This window comes from Xiphias gladius, chromosome 8 (assembly GCF_016859285.1).
Source record: "Xiphias gladius isolate SHS-SW01 ecotype Sanya breed wild chromosome 8, ASM1685928v1, whole genome shotgun sequence".
In the NCBI taxonomy this organism is placed as follows: Eukaryota; Metazoa; Chordata; class Actinopteri; order Istiophoriformes; family Xiphiidae; genus Xiphias; species Xiphias gladius.
Genome location: NC_053407.1, coordinates 31,156,357 through 31,168,864, shown reverse-complemented (window position 1 = coordinate 31,168,864; position 12,508 = coordinate 31,156,357). Strand labels below are relative to the sequence as shown.

Below are 12,508 nucleotides of genomic sequence, written 5' to 3'. Positions count from 1 at the left end.
AAGTTAAATCAATCACTAGAAGTCTGAAGACGCCAGTGGGACGCTCCAGGCTGCGAACCTCAGAATACAGAGCCGGTTATACGACTACGGAAGCTGAGAACGGCCAATTGTTTTTTACGTTACCTCCTGATCTACAGAAAATGAGACTTGTCCTCTTGAGACAACGCAATAATTAACCCAGACCTTAATCTGCCGGATCCTTCCAGAACAGGATCCAGGAGCTCCCGGATTGGGTCCAATGTCACAATCAAAGTTTCAGAATAGATTTAGTGTAAATATGTGACGACGTCTGCTCTGTCATGCTCTTATTTCAGGCTGATACAGTTCTGAGACAGAACCCGGTTCGGTTCTTCAGCCTGCTGCTTTTCACGGTTCTAAATAGAACTTCCGGCCCCGATTCCTTCTTCCTGGAGACCGACGTGAAAATTGTTTTCGCGTTTTGCAAATGTGTAAATATGCGTTTGTCGCGGAACGAAGGATGCCCTGACTGTATTTGGCCCCAGTCTGCCTCCATACGCCCGTCCTGCACCAGTATCAGGGACTGGGAGGGAGCTGGGCGGGGTCAGACAGCGGGGGCGGGGTGAGGCCCGCCGTCATTGGAGCAGACCGAGCGAACCGTGTGGCCGCTGCGTCTCCTCCTCAGACGCTCCTCTACTTCACCGGGACCAGTCTAGCACCGCTGAGGTTGGAGTAACTCCGGGGCCGCCGCCAGTACCGCCAGTATCGCCAGTATCACCAGTACAACCATGGCTCTGACCAACGACCCCAACTACAAGAAGCTGGAGCAGTGGTACAAGGCCAACGGCGGGAGCCTCAACATGAGGGACATGTTTGACGGTGACAAGGACAGATTCAGCAGCTTCAGGTGGGACACGGAGGAGAGGTGTTGGGGGGAGGGGGGCTCCCGCGTACACCCCAGCCGTACTCCCCGTAACATCACACGCACCGCTGCCGGGTCGCTGGTCAGTTTACCCGTTGAAAGTAACCGTCGGGGCGGGTCCGCGAATCCTCCGCTCGGGTGAAGGTCATCGTTTCCCGTCGGCGCTTCGCCTTAACGTCCTCGCCCGAGCCGTTCCCGGCTGAATGCTCTCACCTGCCCGCGCGCCAGTGAAAAATCATCACCTGTCCGTCGTCAGTCCGGTAAATCAGCCGTCAGTCTCTTAAATAACATGGCTAATATTAGCCGGCGCGCTAATGCCTCGGCATCCATTACCGGACAATGGTATGCTGTTGGCTGTGGCGGGATTTCCGCTTCATGAACGAGGTTCCCGATCGGATAAAATGTTGAATGGAAGCAGTGTGACGGACGGGGAACCGTGTGTGTGTCGTCTGCGTCTGTCCTAGGTGTCGCACCAGGGTTTACAGCGGGGCTAGCGCCGGCTTAAACCCGTCGTTCGTTGTCGCACATGGTGATAGAACTGCTCGCTCACACCGTTTTCATCCGGGTGTAGTTTTAATCTGCTCCCGGCAGCATGTCCAGCTTCTAACCGTCTCCTAATCCACAGACTGACTTTGCACTGTAATGTTTAAAATCGGGCAGGGCCGACGGCTGAGCGCGGCTCCGGGCAGGCTAACTGAAGCTAACACCGCCGAACCCCGAGTGCTACCTGTTGGCGCAGTGTCCGATAATGGACGCCGCGTGTTGATCTGCTGTTGCCGCACGTAGTCACCGTGAAACGGCTCCGTTCACGCTCTGAACTCTCGGGGGCATGGGTCGGGGGGAAGGGGGATGTCTGCCCCGCTGCGGTGGCACCAGCTTGACTCACGCTGGCTACGTGCGATCCGGCGCATCCTCGCAACAGCCGAGCAGCGGATTTTCACCTATGGCCAAAGAGGAAGAAGCTGCGAAGTCGTGTGGTAATGGTGCCGCACAAGGGCCAAAGATGGCAGCCCGAACAGGACGGAGACCTCACACAGCCTGGCATCTGTGATTTTCGCGTCGTTATTAAAAACGGGCTGATTATTGTTTTAGGAGCAGAGACCGGGGGTGTATGTCGTGTGACAGCGAGGCTCCTCATTGACTCCAGTGGTTTTCAACAGAACTGCAACACTTAACAATTCATACGTTGTTTTAGTCAATTTTGTAAAGGAAAAATACCCACAATTCTCTGGTTCCAGCTTCTCAGGCGTGATGATTAGATGCTTTACTTCAAATACATATTCAGACTGCTGGGGGAATAAAGCGAGAAGCACTTTTCATGGTCGGGTAATCTGTCAGTTTGTCCTATTAATTAATTAACCACTTAGTCTGTTAAGTGTCCAAAAAAACAGTGGAGAAGGTCCATCAGGGTTTCCCACAGCTCAAGGTGACGTCCTCCACAGTCTGGCTTTGTCCAAAACCCCCAGAGATTTGGTTTACTGTGACAGAACAGAGCTGACGAGGCGCCTGAGAAGCTGGAAGTGGAAATGTTTGGCTTTTTTGCAAACGTTTTCCCGTAGATGGAATCGGACGGTTAACTGGCTAATTTTTTCGGCCGTGTCTTTATTTCATCTGACTCTGTTGGGCAGCACGACTCTGGAGACAGACGATGGAGAAATCCTGCTGGACTACTCCAAGAACCTCATCAACCAGGACGTCATGGCCATGCTGCTCGCCATGGTAAAACACACCCCTCCCTGGACAGTGTCTTATGTTGAACCAACACACACACAGCCTGCACAGGGACTGTATCTGTCTCCTCTAATCAACCTTAGGCCCCTTGGCTCATAGTAACACAGCTTGAGCTTGTCTTAAATCCAGTCTCTCCAAATGACCCGATGATCGTCCTCCTGCCAGATGTTAAACAGCTGTGACACTCGTAAGCATGCTGCTGTTTTACTGCAGGGGTGGGCAGGTGTAGGTGGGGTTACAGGTGAGGTCCGGGCTCATATTTATCGGGCATCTCGGAGCAGAAAAAGGCTCCTGACTGGTCAAGGGTTCTGAGACTGATGCGCACAGACTATGGCTTTACTTCGCCCTTTAGCCATTCATTTGAAACCACTGATGGCAGAGCCTTATTCAAGAGAGATGCTCAAACTGTCCAGGTGCATTTACCAGCACTGCGGGACGATACAGAAATAATGATTTTCTTGCCTGTGAGGACAGGTATGCTAACGGGGGGTGTAGCTGAAAAGGGACCTGGACCATGTGCCCCGTGACCTCGTTTCCAAACCACTGCACGTGTACTGTGCACAACACATGCGAGACGCAGCGTTAACACTGTAAAATGACGTGATTGGATCAGGATCGGCTCATTCAAATTCTCAAGTTTAAATTGTATGTACATTTATTGTTAAGACGATTAAGATTTAAGATGTGAGGACCGTGTGCTGTGTTTTGCACTCTGGTCATAAAATGATCACGTTTGAATCCTGTAATAAGCTCGTAGTGATCAGTGAAGACGTGGTCCAGCACACGTCTCCGGTTGACTTCGTCTCCGGTTGACTTCGTCTCCTGCTGCTCCTCTGCAGCCTCGACAAGTTTCAGCACAGATAGGAGTTGTTTCCCAAGTTAAGGCTGATAAAATTCTTTTCTTTTTTAGTCCTGAAAGTAGGATCAGGAATGTGTTGCCCAGTCATGCCTGATGTCCTGAACAGAGAAACGGGCCCTGATCTTAACACTGTTGCTCAAGGATACAGTGAAACGGGAAGGTTACCACACTTAATTTTGAAAGAGAAAACAAATACCCCCCGTGTGTTGCTTTGTCCTGCAGCATTGTGTTAACATGCGGGAGTGTGGTAATACAGTAGAAACACGTCCTCGTACAAAACGACCTCTACTTCCTCCTCACATGGCACAAAGGAAGGATCGCTGAAGAAATAAAGTTTTGTCACACTCGCACACTGTTGCTGTAATAATCCAGCTCAGAGCTCCAGAGTTCATGTTTCAGATGTGAGCTGAACGTGCTGCTGTCTAAGTTTTACCTGTCTGATGTCCACAGGCCAAGTCGAGGGGAGTGGAGGAGGCCAGAGAGAAGATGTTCTCTGGGGAGAAAATCAACTTCACCGAGGTACTGACCGATCGTGCGGCATGTGAATGTTACAGCTTCAGTTAATGCAAGTGTAACAGAACCCACGGCGTCCCACTGTCCTTCACTATAGAGAGCAACTTCAGCTAATCTACCGCAGGAGTTCTCAACCCCTGGCCCGTGGACTGGTACCGGGCCTCAGAACGTTTGCCACCAGGCCACGAGGAAGCAGTGCGGTTCGTGCTGCATTGCCTTAATGGGGGTATCTGCAGGTTCCTTCAGTAAAAGGCCGTAAACTAAGTTAAAATAAGCTAAGCTAAGTTTAGCAGCTGCTGCAGCTTCATATTGACTGCGAGATCAGTGTGAACATCTGACTCTGAGAGAGGAGAAAAGGTTCTTACCTAAATGTTGAATTGTTCCTTCAAATGGAGTGGAACCAGAACTAATGTCATAAATGACACCTTTGCTTTTCTTACTGTGATAAATGAATAGACACAAAACCACTCGTCATTCCAAGTGTGTTTCACATCAGATAAAATCCAGATCAGATTTAAGACTCTTTGATTCACACTCACTCACATCTCTGTCTCTCTGGGTCATAAATCTGATCACAGATGTGGATCAGGGTCTACTCCAGTCCAGAAGGAGGTGGTAATGCACCTGATGCTGTTTGGTTACTGAAACCTCATCCTGCTTTTTTGTTGAGAGACACAGACAGACAGACAGAGACAGTCATTAACAGTGATTTTCAGTGGCTGCAGAGTCACGGTGACTGGACAAGCCTGTTTGTGAGTGCGTGTGCGCGCAGTGCTTAGTCATTCAAGGGAGTTCCACACACACACACACACACACACACACACACAGGTCATGATGCAGTGCTGTTGTGTAACAGCATCCTCAGTGATATTGCAGTTTGTAGAGACATGTGTTGATCGCTGAAGACACACAGGAGTAGATTTAATTGAAGATTAAATTAGCAGTTACATTCATTATCATTGAATCTGTTACATTTGAAATAAAAACTAATTCAACAGTCAGTTATGAAAAAAATTTAAATGATTTATATCTAACCAGATATTTGTTTCTATTCTTGCCTGACATTTATTCAGTGTATTTATACCTGCAGGCTGAGCTGTGTGCTGCAACTAAAGATTATCTTTATGATCGTTCAATATGCTGATTATTTTCTCTATTAATTTGAGTCTAAAATGCCAGATAATAGTGACGTCTTCAAACATGTTGTTTTGTCCAACAGTCAAAACCTGAAGTATCACAGACTAAATGAACTTAACAAGAAATCGATAACTGAATTTTACTGACTGTGTTGTGTGTTTTTGTGTGTGTCTGGCTTTCTGTCCGTCCATTTGTGTCTTTATGAATGTGATTATGTTGTGTGTGTGTGTGTGTGTGTGTGTGTGTGTGTGTGTGTTTATAGGGTCGTGCTGTGCTCCACATCGCTCTGCGTAATCGCTCCAACACGCCGATCAGCGTCGACGGTAAAGACGTGATGCCAGAGGTGAACAGGGTGCTGGACAAGATGAAGGCCTTCTGTCACGTATGTAGTGTGTTAGGGTGTGTGTGTGATCGTACAGGTATCGCCACGGTGGGAGACATTAAAAACACGACCGTTTGTGTTCTGTTTACAGAAAGTTCGCAGCGGCGAGTGGAAAGGCTTCAGTGGAAAAAGCATCACTGACGTGGTGAACATCGGCATCGGGGGCTCCGACCTGGTGAGAGGCCTCTCGGATACACACCTGAGGTTTTATCTGTTTACCTGAGTTTTGCCGTCACAGTCTGACGTCTGCCTTTCTGCAGAGATGGAAACATATACAACGCTTCTGATCCTTTAAAGTCGGGTACTGTTTCACAAAAGGCATCAAGATAAGAAACGCTAGACGATTTAAAGATGCACGAGTAGGATTTAAAAGTGTAAAATAAAATGGAAGATAAAAATAAGCCAAATGGAATTAAATAAAATGCAAAGAGAAGTTTTAACTCCTGATTTAAAAGAACTGAGAGTTGAGCAGACCTCAGGTTTTCTGGGCTTGTTCAGATATGTGGAGCAAACAGTGTAAAAGTAGGAAAAAACTCACTCGTGTACCTGCCTGTTTTATGTAGTTTTAGCCTCCATCTACTTCAGATATAAAGTCATGGAGAAAAAGATCCCCATGATAGGACTTTCCCCAACATAGTCACTATATACTTCACAGGTTAGAAATGAATCAAAAGTGGCAGCAAAAGTGTGTCATGAAAATTCAGTGACGTTTGAGTGAGTGTTTCGGCCACTACTGTCTGCATGTAGACTAAGAAACATCAACTATAAAGGAGGATCCACACAGTGAGAAACGCACTTTAAAATGATGCTGGCAGGTTTAGCCACAGGAACTCCCAGGTTGCAAGTAACGGTCATTTTGAGTGTTGATTATTGTGCAGATTATTTTTTCCAATTAATCTACAATTAATTAATTAGAATGTGAGTTTACCGTCGTCATAAACAGAGCAAGCAGCAGTTGCCGATGTAATTTTCTGTCCAGATTTCTGCGAACATGAAGCTGCAGGGTGTGTGTGCTCCAGCAGCACTGAGCTTTATTTAGATCTTGAGTTGTCAGCGTCTTACTGGATAGCGAGGGTTTGTGTTTTCACTGCGATCATGTGTGCAGCAGTGGTGCAACAGGTACAAGGTGCAGGCGACTGTGTCCTGATGGACGGTAGATAAAAGCTTCCTGTTTTAAAATAACGTCCTTGCAGCTTTCAGGCGCCGAATGAACCACAATGCGTCCGTTTTCCACAATTCTGCCGTCACCAACAGGAACATGTTTGATTTCAAATGTACACACGGCGACAGTAACGTGCGTCACTGGTCTACACCTGAATGACTTTGAGACGGAGATTCTTGAACAGCTGGATTAAGATTTGTTGTGACTCGCTAACTTCAGAAGAACCTTGAATGTCCAGAGAACCCGGCTGAGCTGCGGCTGCGTCACGGCTCCGTGGTCTGTTCTTCAGCAGAAACGCCAAATATACAGTTTTAGATTGGTTTACATCCGTTCTTCGTGGTTTACGGCATAAATACACATTTGCAGCTCGTTCAGATGTAGTGCGGTTTGTAATGTCAGTGCCGTGGCTTTCACAGCGCTGCTGCTGCATGAACCCGTGGTTATTTGCTCTGTGGACGTCATGATCATAAATGATGGTTTTTATGATTTTCATTAACGACTGCTGGTCAACGAAGGGTTTACGAGCAGCGATCAGATTTAATCCTCGCTCAGTGTCTGACAACAGGAACAGAAAAAAATGTGTTGAATTCAGCAAAGGAAGCGGTCGGTGCAGCCCGACGGCCCAGGACACACTCATGTTACTGACGGCAGTGCTGCTTAGTGTAAGGATGAGGGTAGAACTGTCTGTTGTACAATGAATGAATTCGTAAATTAAGGGGATGTGGTTGTGGGGGGGTTGACGGTAGGTTGGTTTGGAAGATACCCGAGTTGAGTTCGGGAGCGCTGATGCGGGCTCGCTGTAACCGCGTGTTGTTGCGTTGCGTTCAGGGCCCTCTGATGGTGACGGAGGCTCTGAAGCCGTACTCAGCCGGCGGACCAAACGTGTGGTTCGTCTCCAACATCGACGGGACTCACCTGGCCAAGACCCTCGCCCAGCTCAACGCAGAGACCACGCTCTTCATCATCGCCTCCAAGGTCTGGCTCTCTCACGCACACAGGAACACCTTGAAACACACAGTTTTCAGTAGTGGTGCTTTCGCTCCGTTTTGCCTGAGCAACGCCTCGGTGTGATCTTTCAGTAAATTAAGAACCAACAGGCTTTGATTGGTGAGTGTCTGAACATGGGCCATAAATACTCAATAACATCCTCCGTAGAGTCATGAGAAACGCAATGACTTGCCGCACCTGTCACTCTGTGTAAAAACTGCTGCGGTTTTTACCACAAACATTGTGTGTGTCAGTTCATTTCAGTTGATGTGTTTATCTCACTTTGTGTCGTTTGACCTTTTGTAGACATTCACCACCCAGGAGACCATCACCAACGCAGAGTCTGCCAGAGACTGGTTCCTCCAGACGGCTAAAGACGTGAGTGGATTAGTTTCCTGAGAGCCGACAGGATGACTGTGATCTGCCTGCAGCAGATTCATCTGTTTCCTCACAAGCGAAGAGTTTAATCCTTAATCAGCTATAAAATATAACATCTAAACTAATACTTCAAGATCGATGTCAGGCAGCTGTACTCCGCCTTCAAATATAAAATGCTCTGGGTTTTTGTAATAATGGACCTTCTGCAGCTCAGATCTCAGCTGTCTGAGACAAATGTCTCTTCCCATTTCCATCGTCCTCACGTTCTCTCTCTTCCTGTCGTCCACAGAAATCTGCTGTCGCCAAACATTTTGCGGCTCTGTCCACCAACGCAGTAAGTTTTAAATCCAAACACTGACCGGTTGAGTTCCTACGGTGGAAAATACGGAGCCACGTTAAGTCCGTGGTTGTTATAACCAAATCATCCGTGTAAGCGAATGTTCTCGCTCTCATCAGCTGCTGCGGGTCATTAACGTCACCTCTTCATCTCTTCTCTCCTCTCCAGGCCAAAGTGAAGGATTTTGGCATCGACACGGCGAACATGTTCGAGTTCTGGGATGTAAGTCTGTCAGAGAGATCAGAGTGAATAATAAGACCACATTTGTGTGTGTGGCTTAGTGATGGCACGGAGAATCGGCAGCATGTGAACCGGATGATTGTTGTTATTGGTTGTAACCTGCTCAGTGGCAGGTCGGTGAAGTGGAGCAAGTGCAGGTTTTTCTGTGGCTGCCGACAAACGCAGTTCACAGCTTCGTTGTGACGGTTTTTAATTCTAGTGCAGCGTTCAACTCACCTACCTGCCACTGACACATTAACGAACACAAACTGTAACCACAACGTCCCGGAGCCTTGAAGGTCAGAGAGACTGTTCGTGTCTTGCCTCTGATTGGTGGAGTGACTGTGTGATGTCATGTTTCAGTGGGTCGGAGGTCGTTACTCACTGTGGTCAGCCATCGGTCTGTCCATCGCTCTGCACATAGGTACGTCTTCTGTGATCACTCGTAACCTTTACTCAGACCAGGGCTGGGTATTGATTAGTGATGTATTGATCAATGTTCATCAGCACTTAAATCGGGTTAAAATGGGGGGGGAGTAATTCTCCACCAGTCTCATGGAGACTCACACCTTTTTTAAGGTGTTTCATCTAACAAGTCTAAGTGGAGCAGAGAGGATGAAGCTGAACGTGATTTGCTCTGGTGTAAAAAGTGTAGTTGCATTGACCCTTGATGCCGAACAGGTGAAACCCAGGCTGACGATCGGTGCTCAGAGAAACCTCCCGTCTCTCTCGGTGCCGATTTCATCTGGGAAATCACAGCACGGTCCTGCATGTGAGCCGCTGATGCTCTGAAAGACCCAAACGTCTGAGGCACGGAGGAGATGAAGATTCCGTTAAACGCTTAAGAGACAGATCGATGCAATTGGCGTCTTAAACGCTTCTCCTCTGTGTTCTTGTTCTGGTCTCATTCATTTTATTCAGTTAATAAAATCTCTCTCTCATGTAAGGTTTTTCCTAATCAGTTTATTTTTTGCATTCATCACTGTACAAAGATCCTAAACTACTGTCACCACCTGCAGTCATATGTGACCTCTGACCTCTGTGTGCCCTCTGCTGTGTTTCAGGCTTTGAAAACTTTGAGCAGCTTCTGGCAGGAGCTCACTGGATGGTAAAGAATATTTATCTTCTCTCTACTCTGCATTAGAAGCTTTTATCAGCTGCCGTGTGACGGTCGCCTCCTGTTGCTTCATGTTTCTACCTGAGAACAAAAAGTGAATTTTGTCAATATGGACATTTTTCTGTTTGGTTACTGCACAAGAACCTTTCATAACTGAATGTTTGAGAACACCTCCTCCTCCTCCTCCTCCTCCTTCTCCTTATCATTATTATCAAGTTTCAAAACGTATAATATTCAGTGAAATAACTAAGGTTTATTCACTGAATGCGATTTAAAGAGTAACACCGTTGTACTTTGGCCAGTATGACTGGGACACGGGTATTAAAATCCACTGTCTCAAATTTAACTTGGTGAAGCTGCAGAAACCCTGTGTAAAATAAATAAGATCACAAATTAAACAAAAATATATCAAACTTAAATTAAGGAGAAGAAAACACAGTTTCACACTCACCCTGCACCGTTTCAACAGAAACCAGCGTTTGTGTCTGTTGCTGGTCTGCTGTCTTTTTAACGTCCTCTCCTCCCGGCAGGACAACCATTTCCGCAGCGCCCCTCTGGACAAGAACGTGCCCGTTCTGCTGGCCCTTCTGGGCATCTGGTACGTCAACTTCTTCCAGGCCGAGACTCACGCCATGCTGCCCTACGACCAGTACATGCACCGCTTCGCTGCTTACTTCCAACAGGTGAGTAGTTGGGACGGGACGGGGGGGTGCATCTGCTCAGAGGGACAAGGGAACCAGCAGGCTGTGGAGACGCTTCAGACATCACCAACTTTACTGGCATGTTCAGATGTTCACCTTCTCGTGGCGAAGTCTGTCAGTAGTAATGACTTTAAACCCCAGTGCTGCTGTAACAGGTGGTGGTCGCCATTATCGACTCTCCACCTCGGCTCTAGATCTTGTCTCAACATTTCACTGAAGCTGTTTGTTGTTTACATGATCCCATGTTTTTATGGCTGCATCGTATTATTCTTATTCCCAGAATTCAGCCTGACAGATTTGGTATTTTTAAGGAGTTCGAGAGGTTAATATTACTGTGAACTTTGCGTCACTTAGTTTAAAAGTAGGGAAGTTTACTCGTGCAAAATAGTGAGCGGTTCCGAAAACCCGAGCATGTTCCCAGCTTCGTTTTCTCACACGCGAGAAACAGTGGTGCTGCTATGCTCGGTGTTAATGTGACTAACGGAGAGCCGGCTGTCTGGTCGTCAGGGCGACATGGAGTCCAACGGCAAGTACATCACCAAAGACGGCACCCGTGTGAACTACCACACCGGACCCATCGTGTGGGGGGAGCCGGGGACCAACGGACAGCACGCCTTCTACCAGCTCATCCACCAAGGTCAGGAGCCGATCCTGTTCGCATCAAAACCTTTACATGATTTACACAAACCTACAAATTCTGTAAATACCGGGCTCACGTGGATCCCAAAAACCACGACCCGAGGGTCAACTGACTCGTTCTGTCTTCTCCAGGTACTCGTATGATTCCTGCTGACTTCCTCATTCCTGCTCAGTCTCAGCATCCAATCAGAGACAACCTCCACCACAAGGTAACGTCCGCTGCGCGGCTCCATTTCTTCACACCTGCTGCACCCACACCCTCCTCATGCGTTCCAGCTGACGGCCCTTTCATTTTTACCATGTGGAGGTCTGATCGTGATAAAAGATCGATACTTGGCTTGATTCTGAAAATCTGACTAAGTTCGTTGTTCTATATTTTAAGAAAAGCAACCGTTCTCAGCTCAGTGTCGTGGGCACTGAAACGCGTTTGAACCGTCGCGTTTGTTCAGCCTTGAAGAACAGTAGGTGACTGATGCCCTACGGCCTCCATCTTTCTTTGATTCACTATCAGGAGCAGAGCTCAGCATAAACTCAAAACTGCAGGGGAATTATTGACACACAGTTCCGTCAGATCCGCACTGTCCCTTACACACCGATGGGAAGGATTACAGCTTGATCTCCCCGACAAACACAAATCTTGTCTTTCTCATAAATCTGTTCAAAGGCCTTGTCTCAAATGTTAATCGAAGCAGTGTCCTGGAGGCTGACGTGCTGATTCTGTTTCCAGATCCTGGTGGCGAACTTTCTGGCTCAGACAGAAGCTCTGATGAAGGGAAAGACTCCCGACGAGGCTCGTAAAGAGCTGGAGGCCAGCGGCATGAAGGGGGACGCTCTGGAGAAGCTGCTGCCGCACAAAGTAAAGTCAAGAGTCGTGTTTGATTGAACCAGGAAAACTGGAGCTTTTTTTACTCGCACGATTCATTAACCTCTGCTTCGTGTCAGCACCTGACAGTCGCTTCTTTTGTGCTGTAGTTTGGCCTGCGACAAACACCAGATAAATGATCAGAGGGAGAAGAAGCTATGACAGTTTTGAAATCGCCCACTGAAGGTTTAAAAAGTTTCAGATCATAAAAACTCACACACACTAACGCTCTGCCTTCTTCACCTTAAGGTTTTCGAAGGGAACAAGCCGAGCAACTCCATCGTTTTTAAGAAGCTGACCCCGTTCATACTGGGAGCTCTGGTTGGTAAGTACTGGGCGCTGACTCAAGAAACATCATCTAAAGCAAACAGAGAAAAGGTTGAGAAGGTGAAGGACACAGCTGAGCATGAGCACCAGAGACTCCACACTAAACTAGGGTTACAGTGACCGTCGACCTGCGGCTGAAAACAAGGTTAAATGAAACCTCTCGGTTCCTGAAATCAGACCTAGACACTAGATGTCCCTGTTTCTGGGTCAGAGCCACAGGCTGGTTTTCATATTTAGAAAAGTCACAAGTCCTGTTTGCTTTTCAGTTCACGTTTAA

At 47.5% G+C, this 12,508-nt stretch overlaps 1 protein-coding gene across 3 annotated transcripts in view; it reads left to right on the top strand.

Moving 5' to 3' along the window:
• The first annotated feature begins 583 nt into the window (after positions 1–583).
• Positions 584–12,508, top strand: part of gpia (glucose-6-phosphate isomerase a) — a 13,101-nt gene continuing 1,176 nt past the window's right edge. For 2 of the 3 annotated variants that reach the window (XM_040132019.1, XM_040132020.1), the window contains exons 1-16: positions 584–865; positions 2,509–2,599; positions 3,921–3,989; positions 5,383–5,502; positions 5,594–5,677; positions 7,493–7,639; positions 7,958–8,029; positions 8,319–8,363; positions 8,535–8,588; positions 8,949–9,009; positions 9,650–9,693; positions 10,233–10,385; positions 10,911–11,040; positions 11,175–11,251; positions 11,770–11,898; positions 12,154–12,229. In XM_040132019.1, the coding sequence (XP_039987953.1) occupies positions 747–865; positions 2,509–2,599; positions 3,921–3,989; positions 5,383–5,502; positions 5,594–5,677; positions 7,493–7,639; positions 7,958–8,029; positions 8,319–8,363; positions 8,535–8,588; positions 8,949–9,009; positions 9,650–9,693; positions 10,233–10,385; positions 10,911–11,040; positions 11,175–11,251; positions 11,770–11,898; positions 12,154–12,229 (1,471 nt within the window). In that variant the 5' untranslated portion in view covers positions 584–746. The remainder of the gene's footprint in view (positions 866–2,508; positions 2,600–3,920; positions 3,990–5,382; positions 5,503–5,593; positions 5,678–7,492; positions 7,640–7,957; positions 8,030–8,318; positions 8,364–8,534; positions 8,589–8,948; positions 9,010–9,649; positions 9,694–10,232; positions 10,386–10,910; positions 11,041–11,174; positions 11,252–11,769; positions 11,899–12,153; positions 12,230–12,508) is intronic. The other variant, XM_040132018.1, reaches the window with a different exon arrangement.